This window comes from Asterias rubens, chromosome 1 (assembly GCF_902459465.1).
Source record: "Asterias rubens chromosome 1, eAstRub1.3, whole genome shotgun sequence".
NCBI lineage: Eukaryota > Metazoa > Echinodermata > Asteroidea > Forcipulatida > Asteriidae > Asterias > Asterias rubens.
In genome coordinates, this window is record NC_047062.1 from 19019495 (window position 1) to 19046039 (window position 26545).

General features: G+C 36.8%; 1 protein-coding gene across 2 annotated transcripts; it reads left to right on the top strand.

Moving 5' to 3' along the window:
* Nucleotides 1-260: 260 nt before the first annotated feature.
* LOC117290343 (cyclin-dependent kinase-like 1) lies at nucleotides 261-25935 on the top strand. 2 transcript variants are annotated; one of them, XM_033771687.1, is made up of 12 exons: nucleotides 261-401; nucleotides 3306-3815; nucleotides 7865-7986; nucleotides 9436-9468; nucleotides 10084-10156; nucleotides 11286-11376; nucleotides 16977-17177; nucleotides 17716-17798; nucleotides 18143-18196; nucleotides 19364-19510; nucleotides 20332-20391; nucleotides 22044-25935. In XM_033771687.1, exons 2-12 carry the CDS (start codon nucleotides 3648-3650, stop codon nucleotides 22242-22244), a joined length of 1233 nt encoding a protein of 410 aa, XP_033627578.1. In that variant the 5' UTR covers nucleotides 261-401; nucleotides 3306-3647; the 3' UTR covers nucleotides 22245-25935. The 2 variants fall into 2 exon arrangements, with proteins under 2 accessions (XP_033627578.1, XP_033627587.1); XM_033771696.1 differs by lacking the exon at nucleotides 20332-20391.
* Nucleotides 25936-26545: the final 610 nt, after the last annotated feature.

The window sequence follows — 26545 nt, forward strand, 5'->3', positions numbered from 1 at the left end:
TGAATATCACTCACAAGGAAAAGTAGTCCCATGTAAACAAATTCCAACAACCCTGTTTATTTGAAGATATTTTACTCTTAGGAATGCGGGAACTTGCACAGATAACAGAATTAAAAGTGGTATTAAAATCCTTCATAAATGAGTCTTAATATGGGTCTTTATTGAATCGTGCAGTTTCTGAACAAAACAATAACACGAAAAGGGGGACCTATGGCGGATTAATCTCAGATTAATTATGTAAATTTCAGGTGTCATGGCTGCCATCACACTGATATCGGACTAGACGGTAGAACCATATAGAGTAAGAACAACGACGATCACGAATGTTGTCTTAAGTGTTAACATAAAGCTTTATTCTACGAATATTTCATCAATTGAGTGCTGAAAATGGGGTTCGTCTGGTAAGCTTGAAATATACCGAGATCAAGTGTGCGTGTTTACAATGTGAACGATGTGGGAGCGTTATTAAAATCTTGTATTATTGTATTTGTACAGTGTTACTAGTGTTAGTGTAGTTAGTTTAGAAGTCACCAGCGTAACGTTTACTCACTACGACACGAGAGTCGAGTACGATGTACGACCATGGAGGTAGAATATTTTTACTATTTTAACCTATCCGCCGTGGCAGCAAAGTCGGTCAGCAGACCATGGAAGGTAGAAGGCAGTTGATGTGCTAGAGTTGCGATAACGTAACCCTCCTTGTCGGGAGAAGGGTTACGTTATCGCAACTATTGATGTGCTCGAACTTGGAAATCCACAAAACTGCCGGGCTTGTTTGTGTAGCTTAACATTTGTACTGGACCAGAAACGTTGGTCGTGTTTAATGTTGTTTAATATTTATAAATAGATAATTTAATAAGGGAATCAATATGTGATGAAGAGGTTTTCAACTAGTGGTTTAATCCCAACGAGGCCTGGTTCTTGATTTTACCGAGACGAAGTCGAGGTAAATTATGATTCCCATTCATAAATAACACTTAATAGCCTACCTTTTCGGTCAAAAACGTCAACACTTTTTGGTCAAAAAGTAAAATGCAAACATTGTAATTGTTTAATGGTTTCTTTAAATACAACACCCCTCCAGCTATGAAATGGTAAGGCCCTCGGGTAAACAACTCCTTATAAGAAAATTGCTGAAAAGTCCTTCCTCGGAATTGAAAGTTAACTGACGTTTTTCGTTTTCACAAAGTTACACTTTCCTTTGCATATGAACACTGCGCCTTGAACACCCAGCAGGGTGGATACGTGCGCATTACAAGTCTTATTATTATTATTATTATATGGATGAGCAATCTGGCATATGGGCATGACTGAGTCCTTCCCTACTTCTAGAAAAAACGTGAGCCATATGATTGAAAGGGGTCTCATATTATTTTGGGCCCCCTAAACGCTATACGTTTTTAAAATCTGTGTTTATAGGTGAAAGTGTTACGACCGTTACCCATCAATACTGAAGTTTTCTTGGTATTACATGACCAAAACTTTCCCCACACACTCTGACTCAATATATATTCATAGTGCTTGCATTTCCTTCAAGTTGAGTGAAATTAAAAATTAAAAAACATCGTCAAAAAAGTCAATTTTCTACTCGTTACTTAATGTTGTTTTTCTGTCGCATCGCACTTTTTTTCGGTGCGTTCAATAAGCTTCCCTGGGTCGACCCCGAAGTGCTCACACAGGTGAGCCCCTGACAAGAGCTAATGGAACGATCACACTCACCCTCTCGTGGTGACGGCATGCACCTCAGGTCACCCCCAAGTGACCCACTCCATAAGCAGGGCACTAGGGGCTGACCCGGGTGAGCCCGGTCAAAGCTATTCGAACGTACCAGGGCAGACCGGGGTCGACCCAGGGAAGCTAATCGAACGCGCACCCAATATGTGCAAAGCTTTATGTTTTGGTCACCAAGTGCTGTACCCGCGGGCACCAGCCTACTAGATCGTCGACCTTCCGAGCTGTGGCCAAGTCTGACTAAACCATTCTGTAAAAGGGGTGTTGCAAGGCAGTGCGTGTGCTGTCCGTTTACAATGTCCGCCTTTCACGCGGCACTAAGCGTGCACACACTACTGCACTGCCTTGACAGTGTGCAACAACAAAAATGCTAATCATGAAAGAACTTTTTTTTCTCGTTAAGCTGTATATTCAAGTTATATTTTAGGCAAAGTAAAATATATAACATGTTGCTCGTCCGGACTTTTTGAAAAAGTTGGTGAGGGATAGGACTAGTTAGGGAGGTCCTTTTTTTTTCAAGATGGCAACCATGTCTAAGATGGCCGCCATATTGTATTTGAAGATGGTGTTATGGTTTTATGAGTAGGCTATGTTCTGTATTTTATGTCCTCAAATTTTGTGTGTGTTTCTGTGTCCATTTTGATACATTGTTATTCTTTCCAAAGAGTTATTCTTGCTTTTGCACCAAAGTTATTTTGTGTGTGTGTGGCATCACGTCCATGGTGCAAAGAACTGTGGCATGCAAACGTGAAGGGCAAAACGTTTCAAAGTAACAAGTTTCTCATTATGCGTTGTGATAGCATTTTTTTGTAGGCCTACAAATAAGAAAGATGATGAAATTGCTCAATAAAATTGAAGGGTACATTTGAAACAAATAACAAAAAAATCTGTGGGCCACCAAAATTGAGGCGAGCGGGGATGAGCAACATGTTATTTATTTTACTTGGCCTTAGGCCAAATAGTAAGGAAATTCCTTATCCGACTACCACAAATTTTAAAGTTCAGAATTACCATAGATGCTTATTTTACCCGTGATGTTTTTCGCTCATAATGAATGAAAAAGCAGCTGTTGAATTTTGCATCTTTCCCAGGTCCTCTACCAGGACACTTCATACCTGGCCCAATTTCACTGCTTACCATAAGCAAAGAATTGGCGCTTGCGGAAGCAGGGAATTCTGCTCTGCACTCTTGTCAAGCGTATTTTATGGTTAAGCAGGTTACATGTATTTTGTCTTGTGCGCATGCATACTCCACATTGCTAAGCATTCCTCGCTTACACAGCTAGCACAGGAATTCGGTGCTTGCTCTGCAAACTGTGGAGATTTGTGATCATAAGCGTGGAATTCGGTGGTAAGAGCCATAACATTGCATTCTCTGTGTCAGATAAATTAGGATCAGCAACTAGTTGGGATAATCATAACCCTCCATCCTCTCTCTGGTCTGCGACTTGTTTTTCCTTTGCTTTGCCCTTGAACATTTCCTTACTTGAACATGTTACATTTGTACAATTTCCCCCTTCCCAGACCCAATTATTTTTTAATATGCATCAGTGTTTTTTTTTTTATCCCATTCAGATATGTGGTGAGTCAGCCAATTGGATTGGATACTATAGAAGTGTAGATGATGTGAGCAACATTGAACACCTATGAAGTACTTCAACAACAACAGAGCACTCCTTCTCAAGTGGTACAAACGGTACACATGATGACCTGACTTAACCCACGGCAAACAACAGAACCAGGCATCCTCACATTATGTTTTATGTTACTCAAGCCATGGAGCCATGTAATTATACTTGAGAAAATATCAAAAAGACTATACATCATCAGAGTGCTTTTGTACTGAGCCCACTGCTCTACGGGTATTAAGCTGACTTCTTGAAAGCTTCTGAGTGACGGGTAACAGAACTGACCATCATGGACAAGTATGAAAAATTGAACAAGATTGGCGAGGGTTCATATGGGGTGGTTTTCAAATGTCGGAATAGAGACACGGAGGAGATTGTTGCCATCAAGCGGTTTGTGGAGTCCGAGGACGACCCATCGATAAAGAAGATTGCCCTGAGAGAAATAAGAATGTTAAAGGTAAGTTGAGGGTCTAGAATGTATATGTAGCCATCATTAATTGATAATCAATACTGTACATGTTTGTTGGAATGCCGCTCAGGAATATTGATTTTTTTTTTTACTGAGCAGTTTTGAAGAGATGTTGCAGTGGAAACACTTGACGTACTTTCCTTTGTGCATTGCAGCTTGCAATATGCACACATTTGTAACTGTTGAATATTTATTGTATTGAGGAATTTCATGTGTTGAGAATTTCATTTTTGAGTAAATTCATATTGGCCTAAGCCCAGCAAGCAAATCTCAAATCTCAACAATTGAAAAAAAAAATTAGAAATATGATCATACGACCTTTCTGGGCGATATAATGTAGAATTTGATGACCTTGACGCTAAATTTTACGGCCCGTTTTTGAAAACATAAACATTCGAAAAACGGCTCCGTCTGGGCGGAGCCTAATGGATCGGTCTATTGTAAGTCATGCACATTTTTGTACAGCCGTTTGCAGCTGCTATGTAAGGCCAAATAAATAAAATACCAGTTGATCGTCTGGATTTTTCAAAAAAAATAGGAGGCTGAGGGCCTTTTTATGTATTATTTATTATTTTGTTTCAAGATGGCCGCTTAGTGTTTCAAATCAAACAGGCCACCAATTCTTCAGTTTGAACCCATCACAAACTTATTTTATACCTATTTGTTGCATGAGGACCTGTGTTAACACTATTTGCTGGTAGGCATTCACTAATATTGTTTTATGAAACAGATGGTCACATGTGTTCGAGAGCATCACGTTAGATTCGGGAAAAGCTCCTAGGCCAGTCCTTTTGAAAAGATGGATTAAAGCAAAAACTATTAAAAAAAAATACTTTTTTACAAAAATCGAAAAATAATAAATAGTTTTAAAAAAAAGGATGCGGCCCCAAAAAAGGATGCTGGGGGAACGATCAACTGTTGTTTTGTTTTGTTTTTGCCTTTTAGAAGATCCCTAAAGAGTTTCACTTGACAAGTTGACAGTTCATGATGAAGCTAGGGCCAAGTTTCATAAAGCTGTATATTACAAAAAAATTGCTTCGCAATGAAAATTATTGCTAAGCAGACTCAGGTTACCATGCAAAATACCTTGTAATTGTAATGTGTATTGTTGTGATTGGTTCGCTGTTAATTTCTGCTCAACAGAAAATACATTTTCGCAGTGCCCCAGTGGTCTAACTCCCCATCACTTAACCATGATAGTTGGTTAAATGTAGTTTGTACTGTACACACATGTTTACTTGGAAAGGAAAATGCATTCATTCTCTTATTTAACTAATGGGCGGCTGACAGTTTTTAAGAAAGAAGTATGAACCAGTTGAGCTGGCTGTAGAGCTACTTGGTTTACCAATAAGGATGCAAATAGAGTCTTTTCTTATAGACTGGTGAGGACTAGACTATGTATGTACAATGTATGAGACCAACACATCTGGCTGTAGTGTTTATTGTTGGATCAATAAAGTGTCCGGAATTTAATCATTGCTTCAAGTGCGTGAGAACATTTTGAAGGGGCGCCATGGCCAAGACCAGGGCCAACAAGAGGCCACGTCCTCTTCTCCTGTGATATTCCAAGCCTGCATAAGACTGGCTGTAGCGGCGTGTCTAATAGTAAGAATGTAGAAAGACTACAAGGCAGTGTAGTACACGCTTCACCGGATAAACACTGTAATCTATCCGATCTAACTCAAAGGTCACAAATGTTATATTTGATATTTTGTTGCTAGCTATGATAGACTGACCGTAGTTTGCAGTGCACTTCACTTTCTATGAGATCCACTTGGCTATGATTATTACACTGTACATGTATACATTGTATGCTTAGACAGCATCTTCCCAAGGATCTTTGGTCAGCATGTCACCTCATCCTTGAGATGTTTGGATGTTGCCATGGCCACGGTTTCAGAAGATATCAACATTGAGTAGGTGTCACTGGCCTTGTGTTGTCTGTATGATTCCATGAAAAAATGGAACGAAATGATGTAAAATAAATGCAGTGTTTACTGCATTTAATGGAAGAATTAAGAATGAACAGGGGTTATCACTTCTGCAGTGGTTCTGCGCAATTCATACTACAATGTATCAGACAAACACAAAACAAATTTGACGTACATGTGTAGTAGATATTTGTTTATCTTGCCTAATTAATAATGAAAAACGAGGATGAAATCATGTTCCTAAAATTTTCTATTGAACATTGTAAATTATAATAAACTCTCGATTGAAAGGTAAATCTGCAATTTTCCCACAGGATATTCACAGAAAGCTATAAATGTTTGTTTTAAATGAGAGACTGTGCAATGGGGTTAAATATTCAAGATTGCACTTGCCTTGGCTTGTAATTTGTAAATTTCGAGACTCGACTTTCAAAGATATCAACCCAACCTGTATGATGTCTACCTGTGTATTTTTAGCAAGAAGCAATCACATTTTAGGAATACAAATATTGGATAGATTTTAAGGCAATGGTTACCTGAGTGTTTGCGAAAAAAAAGCATTCTTTCAACATTTTTCAGCAAGTCACAAAACTAAAACAACAATTCTGCAGTGATAGTGTTATAAATTATCCATAGGGATTCACAGTAACAGAAATGGGCTTGATGGAAACCAAGAAAACTCTTCAGTAGCTTGGTTTGTACTGTACATCACTTGTTCCTTTTGCACCATACGGTACTACGTGTTCAACAAAGCACTTTGTATTGTATTGTTTTGTGTTACTTGCACACAGTACTATGTAACTAACTGCTTGAAGCTATATATGAGAAGCGCTTAAAACTCCATACAAATTTGGCTTTCAACAGTTAAGATACTTAGTTTAGGGTAACTTCGTCATCAGGATTTAGGTAAATGTTGTTTGCTATGGAAAGTATTCCTTGTTAATACACAACAGAAGATAGTTGTTTACTCCGTGTAACCATAACAAAGCTTGTCACACCTGGACATATTCCCAATGGGCAATGTTGACTTTGTGATTCCCAGTATTGTACATAGTATGCATGCACAATGATCTGCATGCATATGTATACGCTACAGTACTGTAGGAGCATGTACATGTTATGTAGGAACTTATTTCCCTCTATCTATGGTTAGAAGTTTGGGTAAAAAAAATTTAAGTACAAATTATACATTATTGCATATGGACATTTTACATACATTGTGTAGCCTAATCAGTTCATTTAATATTTAATGAAACAGCTTTTGATTTAAATACATTAAAGGTATTTTTGTTAATTTTGGTAATTTTGTTAATTGCGGTACTATTTATTTATTTGATTACACATCCAACAGCACAATTAATAGTGGTCCACTTGTCAAATTGTATTAAAAATACCCAGTGACCAGTAGGTGTCCCCCCCCCCCCCAAGTGGTCTGGGCGGCAGTTCAGTGTTGAAAAATGACAAACTAATTGGTCTTACAAGTCAGTACAAACGTTTTAAGAACAAACTTTGTTAGCACTAATAGAGGATGAATAGGAAACAAGAAGAAATGTTATAATCTTGCCAAACATGAAACTACTAGTCAATGGGGTGCAAAATCTGAACTTGCAGATTGGTACATCATCAGACTTTTTGGTTTTGTTATAGATTGTATAATATCAGTGTTCAGGGCCACTTTCCATGGGAAAGGCTTTCAAATGTCAAAAGCCTCCATGAGACTCCATCAAAAAGTCTATGGGAAACTAAAGAGGCTAAATTCAACAAATCAGTGCTACTGCAGTACCAACCCAATTTAGGGAAACGGCGTTTTAAAATAAGTTGATTGTATCCCAAAGCATTATAACAGTGTTCCTCGTATCAGTGGTGCACTGACCAAATGCTCTGGCAATGTTTTAAAAAACAATGTAAACTGCAAAGGAACTCCGACTTAAACATATTTATTAGCATTTCAGAATATTGCAGGGGAAAATACAAAATGATCACAAAATCATCTACAGATAGTAGTTCTAAAGCAACTTCCGAATTTATTAAATGTTCCTACTTCCTATATACATCATGGATATAACACAACTTCATTATATTTTGTTTCTTTTCATTTCTTTGCAGCAACTGAAACACAGGAATTTAGTCAATTTACTGGAGGTATTTAGGCGGAAGAGAAAACTTCATTTGGTTTTTGAGTACTGTGAAAAGACTCTCTTGAATTCTCTGGATGAATATGCCAAAGGGTAAGTCCATATTTTGTTGGGAAAAAAGGAGTTTTCTTAAGAGCCCAAGCTTGCATAAGGGTCAAAGCTCTATTATTGATGTTAGTTGGTTTATTAAAAATATTGCAGCCCAAGAAAATACATCACAGATTAAAAACTGCAAGCAAAATTTAGCTTTTAAAAGAATAAAAGTTTACATATGGGATTGTGAAAATATAGTTTATCTTAAATACACAAATGATAATAGCAAGATAAAATCATTAAAAATAGAAGCCAAAAATAGAACCAAATAGAAAGTTCAATGATTGAGCAAATTAACTAGGGAGGGAATGTAGCTGCTTCCGAAGAGATTAGCCTGAATTTATTGAAGTTTCTCAAGTTGTTATTTCAAGGGGGGGGGGGGGCAGTGTCTATAGTTGTCAGAGTTGAGAAGTGATGACATTAGACATCAATAGACAATAGGCCACTGATTTCAGTGTTGGGCCAGTAAGCTCAAGACAGGACAAGTGAAGTCTGGCGGACTTGTTCTTTTTCGATTCAACATCTTTGTTTCAAAGAAACATGTTCAAATGTTGAGTTTGAGTCTCACAAAAAAACTTCAATCCTGCTTAGTGTTTTGTTTAAAAAGTTATGATGATAAAACCATTTGATAAACTCAAATTTTGATTCGAGTCTCTTTCCAATTTGGCTCAGGTCTTGTAAATGAAAATCCCGGTCCAGTTAAAGGCACTGTACACGTTTGGTAATTGTCAAAGACCAGTCTTCTCACTTGGTGTATCCCATCATAACCATAAAATAACAAGCCTGTGAAAATTTTGGTTCAATTGGTCATCGAAGTTGCGAGAAAATTATGAAAGAAAAAACACCCTTGTTGGACGAATTTGTGTGCTTTTAGATAGGAATAAAAGACTTCTAGCTAGAAGTATTTCATTATTTTAGTGAGAAATTACCTCTTTCTCAAAAACTATGTCACTTCAGAAGGAGTCGTTTCCCACAATGTTTTATACTATCAACAGCTCTCCAATGCCTGTTACCAAGTCAGTTTTTAAGCTAATTTTGTTTTGAGTAATTACCAAACGTGTACCTTCCCTTTACTTTAAAGATTCTGAGCTACAAGCCCTGCAGTCTGGTGGATTCCAACCCCCCCCCCCCCCCAAAAAAAAAAAAATAATAAAAATTCAATCCCTGTTACCATAGCTGGCAAAGAGCTTGGAAAATCATCTTTACAATAGTTCCCCTAATATTTGATCAGTTAAGTAATGCACTTCAGAACCATCACATTTGACACTTCCATTTGTTCCTAGCCAATTCAGAAAGCAAACATTGACTTTGCATTCCAGTGCATTTAGATAATTGGTTTGGAGCCCGTAAACTCGAGATGGATTGAGCTGAAATTGAATACAAATACATGCTAATGGTATAACTAAAGATAACAATTGTTGTTTTTGTGATTTTTCCTTATCTCTCTAGGAAGTTAATTGAGCACCAGGGAACGCTGGGAGGGTAAGTGTTTTATTCCATTATATTTCTTTAAAGGGTATCGCGACATTGGCGATATTAAAATAAAATAAAACATTTAAAATAAATACGGTATTAAATAGTTACAGTGGAAATAAAAAAATCTTATTAGTTTGGCCTCAAAATGTTTAAACAAAACTGAGTAATGAGTTGGAGGCTTTTCACTTGTTTCTTGTGACTTTGATGACAGATTGATTTGAAAATTATACAGGTTTATTAAAACTCATATTGTAGGTCACATAAATTGAAAATACTGTGACAGTTGCCTTAAATCTACCTGAAAGTATTGTTTGCTTATTTTGCTTTTGGTGAGCCAAAACTCATTTCCCATTGATAGCCAGTTCTTCACATTTACATGTATTTACTTTATTTAAAGCTTCATTCAACAGTTTTAATAGTTTGTGTTTTTATATTTTCTTGTGTCTGAACTTTTTGGAATAACTTATATCGGAAAAATGTTACGTTGCTTTTGCACCTCAGTCTAGCCTTCTCCGGATCTATTTTATGTTTAATATTTCTCTTTTGTGTTCAATTGAATGAATTCTTTTTAGAAATAAAATGATATTGATATTAGTAATAGTTTGTTTTGTTTCTGTACAGAATGCCAGAGGAAAGAGTCAAGAAATGGATCAATCAACTTCTAGAAGCTGTCAAATTCTGCCACGATCACAATGTAAGATGACACAAATAAACTTGTTGACCATAATATTTTCAACTACACTCACGTATAAATAAAATCCAGGTGTTGGGTTCGAGTATAGCGGTTAATTCTGTTGCTCATTTTCTCTTTCTTGCTCATATGGGATATGATCAGGCATGCAACATTTCAGCTGATCCGCTGATTTCCCTCTTTCTCTTTTCAAGTAGAAAGTTGCATGTCTGTATTATCTGTTCCAAAAACTTGCTTTGCAGCTAAATGGACCGGGCTTTTTCCAGCTATGCATCTCATCTCTGGAATTTTTTGCCGGACGAGTTAAGGGTCACATCTGCTCTATCATCTTTTTAAACGCATCTTAAGACCTACAAGTTTCTTTTTAAAATTTAAGTCTTTCCTTTGCTAGCGACCGGCACCTTTGAATATTGAATGGTCCTCCAGATACCGCGCGCCTTATCAATATTTCTGTTATTAATTTTTGAACAGTTTGTTGTAGCTAGACCAATTATTAGTGGTGGGCTCTAAATCCAATTTAGACCACCACCAAGGGCACTCTGTTCACAAAGTGAATTATGTTTAGATTTGGGGGACATCATTGCTGAAGTGCAAACTAGGAGAAATCTTTGCTGGGCAGCACTGTGTGTTTTTCTCAAGAGTGGTGGGTGAAAGTTTGTTAGTTCTACGTGTAGGAAGGCCCGCCCAGCATCGCCCAGCACCACCCACCGTGTCTACAACACTGATGAGGGTTATTTTTATTATTACCTACGTTACCTACGTTCCTATCATTGCCATACTAGTAACAACAGAGCCTGTTGCTTATAGGAAGTAACCTCGTCCAGGTAGAAAATTAAGGTTCAGGGTTAATTATCGTCACTAGAGGTGGGGTATAGTGTACTATTGTGTGTTCTGATTCACTAATCAGATTTTATGCTTGACTTGTTTTAATTTCACTTTGACACTTTGATTAACTCTGACCCATGTCAAACAAAATTACTTTTATAAATAAAGGGCCATTCTTATAACTTTGTTTGGTCCATTACAATCTGCGTGCATATGACAAACTTGTAGTAATTAAACTGATGAATAAAAAATTCAATTTTTAAATTACAATGCTTTTCATTCTTGTCATTTTTTTCCCCCCCAACAGTGTATTCACAGAGATGTCAAACCAGAAAATATTCTTATCACAAAAGATGATATGCTGAAGCTGTGTGACTTCGGGTTCGCAAGAATATTAAGTAAGTATCTATGTAGATTACAAATAAGACACTGTGTGTTTGGTAACGCTAACCAAGGGTTATGCATAATTAATACTGACCTTTATGGTTTGGAACCTGCATTATACCTGATCAGCAGAGTGTGGGTTATAGCAAGACACATTTACTTATCGCTTTTAGTTTTTACTTGCTCTTTAATGTGTAAACGAGCACAGTTTTTCCAATATGATTGCCTGCAGGTTGTGGCACATCACTTTGTAAACCGTTAAATGGTGCTACAGTATGTAAATAAATGGTTCTTGTGATCCGAACATAGCTCTGCACACCTTGTAGAAGAAAAGAAAATATCACTTTGAGCACTTAAAAAGTGCTAATAAGAATTCTGTAATACACACACAATAGCGTCAAGGAAGTTCAAATTACTTTGTCAAAAGTCAAATTGGTCAACATTCTCAGTAAGCTACGTGTATGACATGAATAGCATGTCATTTGATATAAATAGATGTGAAATAGCATGTTATTTGAAATTTGACTGGTCATGCTTCATGGGAACACAAACAGTTAAATGTACAATTCTCCATTCATGCCATTAGCAGATGACGTGTTTGTATATATCCTGGCGTTGGTTGTCATAACTCTCCCCTCTGCCGGATTAAAGTTGTCAGACCTTTGTATGAGAGTGAATTATGACATAGCAGGAACCACACTATTAGACTCACGCACCAGTGCCATTATACACAAGTCTTAAAATACCATTTTGCACATTTTTAGCAGTGCTCGGTTGTTTCACTGCAGCTCCCTGTAGCCTCTGTACATGGCTCTTGTCAGTATTTTTTCATACAAATTAAATTGAGTGACTTTTATTACCAGTTTGAAAAGCCCTTCCTTTATTTAAAGCGCATGTAGATTCAGCTGAAATACATAAAACAATTGCGGCTTAAATCTTCCTAATATTTGGTAGTATACAACAGGGATGATATTCTTCCTACTTCAGTCTGTTTTCTGATTTTGTATCCCTTTTTTAAATAAAGCCTATACCGCGTGTATGTACATGTAGGTCAGCCCTTGTTCTACTTTTTCTCCAATGAGCAAATATCATGCCCAATACAATGACTTGCTGGTTTTGAGTGGATGCACAGTTTCAAATTCCACAGCCGGAAGCGGGTGTTGCCATGTTACATAGATTGGGGGCACATTTGCACAGCTTTCATTGAATGTGTACATGATACTTTTGATGTACACGGCTTTGCTCTATAAAAGCTGGACACTGAAGTATTTGACATACCATAGAGCAAAGACCGTGTTTAGAAACCAGACAGCATTTTTAATTTCAACAACCCAACAAACACAACCTCAGACATGGTCCTCTCCTGTGATTTTTTATATCACTGTGTTGACCCTCCTGCAATCCCTGTTTCAGTGCAAGCACTTTTTATTTATTTCATACATATGCACTCACAACAAACCATGAACGAACAAAACAAAATTAGAGGACAAATCATATAAACCTTATCAAGAAACAATTAATAATTAGTTAATTAATTAAAAGTGATGTCAATATGATGATTGTCTAAAAATAGCACATAGGTCCCTATATGAAAAAAAGGCATTGTCCACACCTAGACGTTCAAAGGTCAGTTAAGTTTTACGTTTTAACAAAATTGGGAAAGCAAACATAACAACTGTGCAAAACTATTCAAATCTCCATCTCCTCAAAATTAAACTACACTTGTAAGACAAGAAAATAATCACAACAAAAATGATTTAAGGATTTCTAGGTACTGCACAAATCCTTGTGAAGTCCTGTGCCGCAGTCAACATAGTCGAGGAGTGAACGAATGTTTAATTGTGTTTTCAATGATTTAACACGTTGCTATTTTAAGTTAGATTTGTGTGTGATCCCCCTTGCTTTTACTAATACTATAGTTCAAGTTTTCCACTACCGATCTCTGACTTGAAAATTTTCATCTTTTGGTTAATCACCAGTGTATTCCCCACGATGTGCAATAACAGTCAATATTTTGTTTGGTCACCATGGTAATTAATCAATACATAAGTGAATGAACTTCAATTTTACAGTGGGATGCGTGGCCTTGACATTGTTGTTCGGTTATGGACCCATATTGTACATGCCTGGCTATATTCATAATATTCAATTATTCAGTTATTTATGAGGTTGAAACACAAATATGTTACAATATGTGTTTTATTTCAATCAGATAAATTTTTGTTGGTAAGATCTGCTTTTTTTCTCTCACAGAGAAAAAATCCATTCTTGAAACTGTTGAATCAAATAATCCTTACAAATTATCCTTTTGATTTTCAAATAGGGGTCGTTTTGTGAGATTAATAAAAATGAGCTTAGTTGAAATATTTAAAGTTTTATTTAAATGTTTTGAATGCATTAGGTACAGGAACATGTACACAACAGTAAACCTTGATACAATACCCATGAACACATCTTTATTGAATGGAACTTGTGAGCAAATTAAATTGCCACTCTTAAGACTTACTTAAGTGTTTTGTATGTTGACACAATGCCTCTCTGCTAATGCAGGTCACTAGTATACAGGCATGACATGCCAGGCTGACAGGTACATGTAGCCTGTCCAAAGCCTGGTGCTAATGGGGACTTAATGGACTTACACAAGGTCTTATTATGCTATTTTAGGATGGACATTTACATACTTGTTACTTGAGGAGAGCTCTGACAATTTGTGGCTTCACCCTTACACCGTACACCATGTACACTCACTGACATGAAGATGATCACTCCCATTGTATTCAAACCCAACACCACTGTGTTTGAACCCAAGACCACTGTATTCTGCAGCAGACGCCCTAACTTTTGAACCACTGAGATACGAGAAAGGGCTAATGAAACAAAGAGGCCAATGTGAACTCACGTTATTAATATTAGCAATGTAAGGGTAAAACCAAAAGTAATGTTCTTGATACAAAATGCCCAATCGATCATCACATCAATTTAAACTGAACTTTGGTAACTTAGAAAGGGACACACATTGCCTTTAATTGGGCGCTTTGGTGTAGCCAAAAAGTTTGTTCTACAAAATGGCAGACTGTTTTTGTCCACACAGTGACAAGGCCCAGCAATATCCATTTTATAACAAACGTCAAATCACGTTATAATCCAAGTCAATGTGTCCCTTTAAGTTAGAGCATTGAACCGAGTGGGAAACCAGACATTTTCAGTAACCTGGGGTGGATTTCACAAAGAGTTAGGAATAGTTTTATCTCGAGTTAGGACCAGTTACTCGTCCTAACTTAGGACTATCCATTCCTAAGTTAGGACTAGTCCTAACTCTTTGTGAAATCGACCCCAGGGCCCAACTTTTATAAAGCAATGCATCATTTACAGAGGGCACCAGTAACAACAATGTGAATGACATGGCATTATGACCGGTGACCGGTAACTCATTATGACCGGTATCAGCTTAGCAAACTGCAGCTTTATGAAATAGGGCCATTTGCGCAAGCTTTTATGCCATAATTGGCAGCACTTTTCTGTTTGCTTACCTATGGTATTGGGATGCAAGAGCTGCTGCTACACGAGGGGTTATGGTCAACATATGACATTGCTTTAGAAATAAATTGGCAATTAAATAGTTCCTTATGTAACATTCATAGCAATTACATGTACACGCAGCTGTGTTCGTTTCAATACCAAGATGTATGCAATGTATCTGCAAGGCTAATTATTTTTGCATAACATTAACATTTATGTGTTATAAAAGCATACCGGGTCACCTACAAAAATCCAGTGTGCACTGTATTCTTCTAAAAAACAGTTGTTATTAAGCCTAATTTGTTATAGTTTATTGTGTAGCATACCTTTAAAGTTATTTGTTCGTTTGCAGAGGGCACCATTTTTAAGGGTGCAATTTGTTGAATAATACATGATAAGAATCTTGGAATTGTTTTCGAAAACCCACAAATTGATTTGGTGCACTTTTGAACAAAATATTAAAAGTGAAATGAGCTTTAAAAAAGTGTAAGTTTTTTTATATTTTGCAAATCCTTTAATTTTGATGAACAGATGCTTTATGAGAGTTCACTACACCTTTGCATCATGTGTAGAATTGTAGCAGCCTTAAAGCTCCGTAAAATGTGTTCAGCCCAAAATTCCCTCAAGATCATGTTACAAATATATTCACTATCTAGAATTATTTTTGGACAGATGAGTGGGGTTTGTAAGATGAGATGTGGTTTCTGTAAACAACAAGTGCACAGTAGGCTCACTGTAGGCCTTGGCTTCATCCTTTCTATATTAACGGGCTTGCATTACACAATGCATCATATCATATCAGTCATGGTTGCTATGGCAACAACCAAACACTGCTCACAACACAGGGTTTTTTAATCAATATTGGACCATTCATAACAACAGGATGTATGTATAGTAGTAGTAAACCTGTAGCTGCTAGCTGCTTGTTGGCACTCACTCTCCCTGGCCCTCCTCCTGCCCCCCCCCCCCCAATATATATTAATAATAATAATAACCACAAAAATTATACCTTTAAAAATAGAATATTATTTAAAAATAGAATATTATTTAAAAATAATTTACATTCAGTGATCTTCGTTATACACCAGTGTTTACACAGGAATTTCATATTGAAACAATATGTTTAGTGATTTAGTGTCTGATCCCTAATTACCAGGAAAGTAAATAGATAATTTGAAGGCCGGAAATCCATGTGTCCATCATGCGCCATGCGAAATGTGCAGTGGTCAATGCGTATAAATTTAAGGACACGCCATGCATTATAGCTGTAATGTGTACTGTGAATATCCGTACGAATGATGTGCATTGCTTCATGGTAGTATTTTATAAATTAGACGTGACATACTGTACTACATGCATGTTGCTCTAGCTACCGGGCAATCTTGGTAGTCGAGTTGGTAAGACACTGCTCTAGAATTGCAAGGGTCGTGGGTTCGAATCCCACCCAGGTAATATGCCTGTGATATTTTTTCGCAAGACTCGGGAAAGTACCGAGTATACAGTGCTAACACACATCGGTGTATGGGTAAAAACCAAAATTAATATTGCTCAAGCAACTTAATAAGATTTTCTCTATGTAGGGGCCTATATTCCTTACATAATTAGGATGCAGCAAATTGTTGTGTCTATTTTGTATATATTGTAAAACAATTTTAAATTCCAAGGATCTATGTGTGAGTTGAATAAAACTAATAATTAATGTAGTTCCTTACGTGCATTGTTGCAGATTATGATCACTCGGTGAATTCTGGCTCAATTACATTTCACTCGTTTTCACGTCTTACAACTAATTAGTCCAGATTTTACCTTGTGATTATATTATGTGACAAAAAAACATTTACAATTTTCCAAAAAGAGGGAAGGATTTCGTATTTAAACTTTGCATAGAAAGAAATTTAGACTGAACTTATTTTGTGCACACTGAGAATGCTGATATTGAGTAGCAAATCATAAATTATGAGTAGCGATTGAATCTGTTTGTGTAGCATTTTTCTCTTTATGCAAGGGAAAGCGTTCAATGAATTGCTTTTGGTATTCAAATTGTTCTGGCTTTTATGTTAACGTACTTTCCTTGTTTTTTTTCTTCTTCTAACAGCGGGTCCAGGTGATGACTACACTGACTATGTAGCTACACGGTGGTACCGATCACCAGAGCTCCTGGTGGGTGATACCAAGTATGGTCCTCCAGTGGATGTATGGGCCATCGGGTGCGTCATGGCTGAAATGTTGACCACTGAACCACTCTGGCCGGGACGGTCAGATGTAGACCAGCTCTATCTCATCCGGAAAACACTAGGTAAGGCTTCCCAAAACAACTACTGTAACAACTTGGATGCTGTTTGGTTTTAATTTTCAGTATTTTCCCCTTGTAAAAGAAAATCCACAGGCAATTACTCAGTGGAAATAAAACCCACAACCTTTGCCATTCTAGGGCAGATACAATTCTTTTTAAAATGTAACAGAGTTCAATACTTAGCTGTTCAGACCTTTCAGTCAGACCTGGGCTCGATTTCACAAAGCAATAAAATCCATCGTAAGACAAATTTTCAGTATCACCATAGTGATTTGCATTGTGACATCACACAACTACGACTGACTTGCAGTTGCGATCAATTTTAGCTCTTTGTGCTATCGGCCCCAGGTATTGTTTGTGTCACCAAAGAACAAATACCAAGTTTCTAGTTGAATTTCTTACTTTTACATGTTCATATAGATCTTGTTCTGAGAATCAACATCTTTTTTAAACTTTTCTTTTCTCGTTTCATTTCTTCAGGTCATCTAATTCAAGGGCATATGAATATTTAAATTTTTGTTTGCTTGTTTCTTTTCTTCAGGTGATTTAATTCAAAGGCATATGAATATCTTCAGCACTAACGCCTTTTTCCAAGGTCTCCCACTCCCAGAGCCTAAAGTATTAGTAAGTATTTACACAGTCGGTTTCCCTTGTGGTTTATTACTTAATATTTGACATTAATTCACATCCCCTTTTAAGGAGATCCTTCTGCTGAAATTTGTCCAGACATAGAATCCATAAGATTATTTGGCAAAGTTATTGCAGTCGTTTGTTGACATTTTCGAAACAAGAAAAGTACTCATTCATCTGTGTTGGTAACTGGATATAATTTGGTTTTCAGTGTTGTGATCAAGAGTTAAACCAAATTATAAAAAAAGTACTTGTAAGTGTTCTTTCATTGAAATATAAAGGGATGTACAACAATTGATTTTAATCTATTTTTGCCAATATTTTTGTCTCCATTTTAGGAGCCGTTGGATTTGAAGTTTCATGATTCTCCGGATGCTTTGAAATTTCTGAAGGTGAGATTCATTTGTATATGTATTTTTTGCGGCTGCTTTTGATTCCATTCTCTCCAAGGAATTCTTTGCATACTGCAAACCCAGCTGAAACTCAATGGGCCCCATCCCCCTGCCCCCTTTGTCATTGTTGACCCTCATTGGAGGTTCTGTGTTCCAGCTTCTACTTCTACTTCTACTTGGATACTCAGTAGGGTCCATAAGACAGGACGTAGGCATGAGCTAACTGGAAGTGTGGGGTGGCGCACAAATTGTCCAACTGCCCAGGCCTAAAATTACTGCCGTCGATTTCACAAAGAGTTAGGACGAGTAACTCTTTCTAACTTAGGATTAATCTTAAGGTCTGCATGCTACAGTGCAGGGTTGGGACTCGTCCTAAGTCCTAAGATTAGTATTAAGTAAGGAAGAGTTTTGTGAAATCGACGGCTGGATGCCATGGCCTCTGTTGCCCTGGTCTTGGCCTTGGTGCCCTTTCAAAAGTTTCCCATAGACTTTCAAGTATTCAATGGTAGTGCCCTTTGCAAAATGAAAACGACCTTGCCCTCTTAAAAAAATGAAATTCCAGGCATGAGTTTCAAAAATATTTTTGCATGGATTATGGGTGTGTTCTCATGAAAAATGTATTGCTCAACCATAAAATATGCAAATCCAGGTAGTGCTTTTGTGCGTGGCTCCATTCATGGGTTACCATGGTGTTATTATCGGTATTTGTTGCATTCATGTATTTATACATATGTTAGTGTTTGTCTTTGTTTTTGATATTTTGATATTCTGATATGCTTATTACATTTTGTATGGTTTTTAAAATGTCATCAATTTTCATTGACTCTTTGTTTGTTTAATGGTTAGCGTTTAATTCTTTTAGAGTATAGTATTAGCTGTTGTAATCTGTTCACCAACCAATTATTTAAGTCTTGTCTAAGCATTGAGTGTTTTCCCGTTATATCAATTTAAAGTGTACTTTTACAACAATTGTATAGTGTAAAGTGTTTATTCCAAGATATTTGATGGAATTTGTGTCTTATGTGTTTGTTCACCAACTTATTTGTGTCCCACTATACAAGACAGACTGAAAATCAAACATGTACAAATTAATTCACACTTGTTTTTAAATTATTTTCCAGCCCTTCACATACACTGTCAATTTTGTTTTTGCGTTTTTTCTTTTAGTCCTGTTTAAAAATGGACCCCCAAGCAAGACTTACATGTGAGCAGCTCCTGAAGTTGGATTTTGTGCAGGGGGCTGGTGAGGAACGAGATAAATCAGAACGAGTGGCTAGAGGGCGCTATGGCCAGAGGGCACAGGGTCGATCCAGGGTGAGAATTAAGAATGTTATTGTTGGTTTCAGGCATGATGTTCTTCAAGTACTAATCTGTTTTTTAAATACATTTTTTTTCAACCCTCTGCAAATCAGTAAGACAAATTAAATAATTTCAAATATCTATACAATGAATGGTTTATATCATTAATTTGATAGATTTTTTTTAATGAAGACAAAAATAGTCTTCCATCAACCTGTTTTCTCAATATCCGATTAGTCTTGATCAAGGCTGTTTTGCGTTATCCCTTTGCTAGGCAGTATTTATCCACACATGGAGAGGGTTATTGTTACAAAGTTGCACAAACCCAAGTCCACGCATTAAGTCTGGATGAGACACACATGCACATTGAGTTTTGGGTCAATACACATGTAGACATGCATGAAGTCAATGCACAGAGTCCATCTAGATGATACACACACACATGGGGCAGGTACATGCTCAGCGAGGCAAAATGTGACTCATTACTAGGATGTTCGGACGGTGTGTCTTGATCAAGGCTAATTTTGCAAAACACTAGGATAGTACTTGTCTAACTTAGAATGGGTTCAATGCGTCCTAAAATCTTTGGTTACGGAACTGAACTCGTCCTAAGTCCTAAGATTAATCCTAAGTTAGGAAGAGTTTGGTGAAATCAACGACTTCACATTCTATTCTTCTTCTTCCTAACGTCCATGCATTTCATTTCAAACTCAAACTAAGTTGCGTTTTTTACCTCCATAAGATTACATGTAGTTAGAAGTCTGTTTCTGTACCATTTAACATTAACACCATTGTTTCATATACCATAAACCATCTATATTCAATCCATACATCAGCATCATAGATGGTACAATCCTAACCCACCGCCACCACCACCACCACCACTGCCACCACAGGTAATGGGACTAATCAAAGTAGCGTAATCATACCTCTATGCGCATTATGCCTGAATCTCCCTGCTCGGTGTACTGCTAATTTACTTTAAAGTATAGTGTTTATAATCTGCTTACATGTTTGAAATTGTAATGTCTGTCATATCCTATAGGATTGTGAGTGCATAAAGGTTCACGATTCGGAAGTTATTTCCTCTGTATGTACATGTACATGTAGTTGACTTTATGAAAAGTTCACAGTTTTCAAGTTATTTCCTGTGTATGTAGGTGACTGTATGAAAAGTTCACAGTTTTCAAGTTATTTTCTCTGAATGTAATCACAGGAGGGGCTTTGCAGTCATCATGTCATTGTGGTTTCGGCTTGAATTACCTTGTGATCAGAATTGTTTTAAACAGTTCGGAAAGTGATGAAAATTTCAACTTGATAATCGTTAACTATTGAGTCTGATGTAAGGCACAACATTGACCTAAGTTGAGCCAACTTTATGCATGTCACTGTCCTCAACTGAACACAATTCAAGCGAACTTTTCATAAAACTTTTAATGTTCCCTTAATAATGTCCAGTCATTCCTTGCACTCAAAACAGCTAGTAATAAGACAAGGAAACGAGAATTCAAAAACCTTGTGAAGACCCTCAGTCGCAGCATTGCTGTACCTTCTTACATTGTGTTTTATTTCAAGTATGATCTAGATTTTTCAATTGAATGAATTTTTAAAATGTTTTTAATGTTATTGTTTTGCTTTGTTTGCCCTCTGCATTGCCTATTCAGTCCTGCTGATTTGTGGGAAATATTTTGAACCAACTCGTTGTCTTGTCTGCATTTCTCTGTATGTAATTTTCAGTGGTTTTCATTATTGTGTTGGCTCAAATGATGAAATGGAAAAAGTAGTATCTCTGTTTGTGTTAATACTGATGTACATGCAGTATTTACAGTAATGTAAGTGTATGAAATGATGTTGCTAATGTTGTTTGCATGACTGACCATTTTCCTTCCGCTACGTACATGTTCATACGCATAATTACAGTAAACTTACATTTCATTTTGCAGGCCAGTAATGCTCATGTATATTTAATTGTTCATAGTACTGTATGAGTGTAGGTTAATGCATGTGAATTTGGAAATTGTAAATTACTTCTAGTGTAATGCATGTTTCACCAACAAGCCTAACATGCATAATTTAAGTTTGATTTCCAATGATTTCCCTCAAGAGTTAAAGGAGTTGGTACTCTAATTTGTTTGAGTACATACATTACATGTACATGTACTCGTAGCTTCCAGAAACATGCATTGTATGAATGACAAGTCAATGACAGGGTGCTCTAAATACAAATGATTTCAGATTTGTTAAATATTACAATATTTAACTAAACAGGTGTAAAGAGAAAAGATTGATCCTAAGAAAGGTATCAGTTTTAATTGCTAAGCCAATATTTCCATGTTCTGACGAACAAATTAGGACATCTCACTGATTATGAACACTTTTTTCACCATTAGGTTTAACTTTAAGTTATGGTATAACATCTACCGGAAGTTCATAGAGTCCATTAAGGGCATTCTATCTGTTGCCCTGGTAGTGACCTTGATGTCTTGAAATGATGTCTTTATGAAGAAATGTTTGATTAAAGGAATGTCTGTTTGATTTGACTCCACAGAATCACTTCTACAATCTGCCTCAGTTGACCAATAGCAACAGCACTATGAATGCAGCCGTAGCGGCGGCTGCATCTCCTGCAGAGACCAAGGTGACAATCAAAGACAAGGCGGACAAGCACAAGCTGGACAAGCACAAATCCGACAAGCACAAGTCTGACAAGTCAGATTATCGCCACTTACCCAATATCTCTAACTTCTGAAATGTGTGGTCAGGCCAGGGGCCAGTACCCGTAGCTGCACCTTTGCCCCAACCCAACCCCCTTCCACATCACCAAAAGAGAAAGAGCATGCTCCCAATGTATTCCGATCTGGAACCTCTGCAACAACCGCCTAAAGTTGAGGAAGATTCTCAGTACTCAAACTGGTATGCAGACAACAAAAAACCTGCAGCGAAACTCTGTAGCGAATCTCCTGTGTGGTCTAAAGACAAACATGCTGGCAAAGGAAGCCATTTTAGGAATGTAGAATGGAGAGGAGAGAATGTACAAGCACATCAAGTGTTGTCTGACTCACCACATCACCACCATTACCCATTCCCAATACCACACCAGCCACACCCTCATCAAGGAGATGCACAACCTTCTAAACTCATTCCAGATTACCTCAGGAAAGAAAGCCGGAGCGAGTGCGACTCGGCGTCTCCGATTGAGCCGCCGACTGATTCTAAAATGCTGAAGAAACTGAGTACAGAGATCCTGTATGGCAGACTTGAGAGCCGCAGTGATTACAGTCACTCTCCTGCGTCCATTCAGATGCACGAAGACCGGGGAGCTCAGCGGACTGCTGGATCAAACATCTCTGGTCAATCGGAGAGCAGCTCACGCAGGAATGCACACGCCACCCGACCCTCGATTCCTAAGTTGGAAGGAGGCATTGCTACTAAGCAGTTCAAAAGGTGACAAATGGTTCAACATTGAGGATGGTCGGAATTTCTTCCTTTTTATAGTTTGTTAAAGAATACAAACTCAAGCAGAATGGCCTTTAAATCCTTTGTAAAACAGACGCGTATGTCTAAGCTTCTAAATTACTGCCCTCTATGGGTGAAAACAAATCAGTGGCAACTCATGTTCAAAAGGTTGTTGTTTACAATTATCACGGTTGCAACATTTACTTCACAGATAATTTTCACTGTTTGCACAGCGAATGACAATTTTCCCCTTAAGTTTTGCTTCAAAATTTTAAAAAGAGAATGACTAGATTTGTACAAAAAAATTACGTGTTGGCTTTATCTTTGAGAAGAAAAAACAAGTTTTCAATTTGCTTTTCAGTATTAGAAAGTTGTACTCTTGTGACCTTAGAAAAAGAAAGAAACTAAAGAAATGATACCCAGTTTTTCTACATGTACAACAGTCATCTAGGATCACATTTATAGAGTAAATTAGCGGACTTTGAATGGTTGTATCATGGGGTTTCCAATTTGATTATGTTAAGTAGAGAATATTATGCTACATGTACATGTCTTACTCACTGAAACATTGAATATGTCTTGCAAGGTTTAAAACAAAATTATCTTCCTTGTAGGGTGCTGTCTGTACTGTTGACTTGTTCTAAATTATTTTTTTTAGGCAATTTATTTCCACATTGTTTTCATTAACTGCCTGGCTGAGCAAGGTCCTGACCTCAATGATGTTTTTCAAGATCTAGAATTGGTACCTGTAGTCAAAAATACCTTTCTACTCGTTGGGCCCAGAAGCTTGCATTCATTTGTGTGCGATTTACTCTAAATTCAAGGCCAGTTAATGCACTATTTGCAATCATTACTATAGAAATTTGAATTTTGTATAAAAACATGACTTGCTGTTAAACGCGCGCGACAAGAGTTACTGGCTAAACTTATTTGCTCCAGGCCTCTGATAATAGTTAAAGTCTATCTTTTTTGCTTGCTACCTGTGGATTTATGCTCGGCAAATTCAATTATGTAGTCTCATCATATTTACCACCCCATACTTACTAAGATATTTTGGTCAATGGTGTTATCTACCCCCATAAACTGCTCCATACAATCTACACAGATACATACTGTATTGTGAGGAAAGTTTGTCAGTAGAATGTGCACTCCCCCTCCCCCCCCCCCCCCCTTCCCGGTCAGTCAGAAATTTCCTAGAGAGGTGTAGGTCTGAACCCATCCTTGAACTAACCCCTTGCCTGGCCTAAAAAGCACATGACAGATTACTACTGCCAAATAATTTATGTATATAATGTGTTGATAGTTACATTAAGGTGAATATGTTGGTAAACCAACATTGCTATTTACTGGGAAGAGAGAACATTGTGTTCGCAGGTTTTATGACTTTGATTTCACATTTATCCGAGGTGTTTTATTATGTAGAAGGGTTTTTATATGTCCATAGCTGTGTAAAGTGAACGGAGGGGAGGGGGCATCACTTGTCAGTCTCTTTTAAGACAGCGATGGAGTACGTGTTACACATGTAAAAAGGATGTTTTGAACTTGTAGGAAGTTGTATTTTTTCAGGACAAACAGTGATGGAAACTTACAAATGGCTTCATATTTCAGATGTTATAGTATTGTTATATCTCAACACGTGTTTGGGTATTAATTTGAAGGCATTTGGTCTGGTATCAGATCACACTATGCTGCCAACCATGAAATTAATAGGGACCTAAAAAATACATTTGATTATGGAAAAACGAACATTTCTTCAGCCAACCTTGCTAAATGAATGATTATATCTTTTTTTTTTTTGTAAAAATTCTACTGCCTTATGTGTGTTATGAGGTGTGCACTTCTGTAGTTCAGTTCTTTTGACGCTATCTCAATACGGATCCTCATGTTAAAAATCATGGGTCGTACCGTATCTTTTCGATATTATAATGTTATAAATACACACAGTAATTTCTGGAGGCTAAACTCAATGATGAGTTGTCACTATTTAATTTAGAAATCATGATGAGAAATAATTAAATGTTATTTAAACTGTTTCCGTAAGTGTGAAGTATTTGACATACTTTTAAAAGAAAAACAGTCAAATTTTAGTGACTGTTTAGTACTCAAAAAAGATTTTATAGAAAAAAAAATTCTGTATTGTATTGTTTCTATGTGTTTCTGATTTTATAGTACTGTGACTTCACAATGTCAGTCCGCCAAAACACAAACATAGTGATGATTTTCTTTGGGAAATTATGACATATTCTTGTAATTAGCCGTTGTTTTTTTTTGGTCGTTGCACCATGTGTAGCTGACAAGATGGCTATCAACTAAAAGATATGCAGTCTGGTGATTTCTTTCCTAAACCACAGCAAACTATCATGTTGGATTCAATTTATCAATGTTTCAATGGGTTAAATACCTAATAAATTCAAGTCCTTTTTCTTCCTGTTTTCTCAAAATGAAACTTTCCCACATCAACATTTCAATTTTAGGTGATCAAAACTCTAGCACCAAAAAATGTAAATTCAATTTAATTTATTTGCTCTTTATTAGATACCAAAAAGGGTAAACCAAAAGCCCCAACAGAACATTAAAAACATACACATATATATATACAATTACAAGAAAAAACACTTAACAAGCGAAATGTATGTGTTTAAAGAAAACAAAAACAAAACAGGTCAGCTTTGTGTTTCTTGATTACTGGCGCTTTAAAAAAAAAATCATTTTTTGGGGTGAAACTATTAGCTGTTGGATCATAATCCTTATCGTGGCACTGTTAAGTTGAGTTGGGTTAATTTATATTTGTCCATATTTGTGGGTTTTCTGTTCTAAACGACCATAGTGTCATGACCGATTTGACATTGGTTTGATCAGCACTGGGTATGATATGATAATATTGTAGATTTTTTTGATTGGATAATTTGCATGTAATGTACAGATAAAAATAATGTAGCCTTAAATAATAAATATGACAGAAAAAGTTATTTAGAAGAACTGAATTGGGTTTGATGTGTGGCTTCATGAGTAATTTATGAGTAATGACGATTGTTTAGTTAGTTCCCAGTGCCTTTTCCACTTTCAATGTAGTATTGGATTCGACAAACAATGATTTGTTTTGATTTCTTTATGTTTGATCCAGGGCCCAATTTCATAAAGCTGTTAAGCAGAAAATACTGCTTGACAAATTTCTTTGCTAAGCAAAATACGAGTGGGACACCACCATTATGTAAACTTAATGTCATTTTGGCTCGAAAGCTGTTTCTATTAAGCAATATTTTTCTGTGCTTAGCAAGTTTTTGTGCTTACAGGCTATATGAAATTGGGCCCTGCTGAGAATAATCAAGGAAGAAATAACTATTAACAGCGTCTCTTCCAAAATAAGCACCCAAACGACACAGTGCCGAGATTGGCAGTAACCGAGGCTGTCTCTGCAAACAAAATGTATAACTTAATTTACAAATTCTACCAAAACCGAATCTGACCAAAACCGAATCTGAACAAAGTAATGTTTTATTCGTGATGGTCAATGTTTGTAAACAAAAGCTCTAATAGTATTATGTAATACTCCTATACATAGCAAGGTGAATGTAAAGCATGGATGATGTGTCT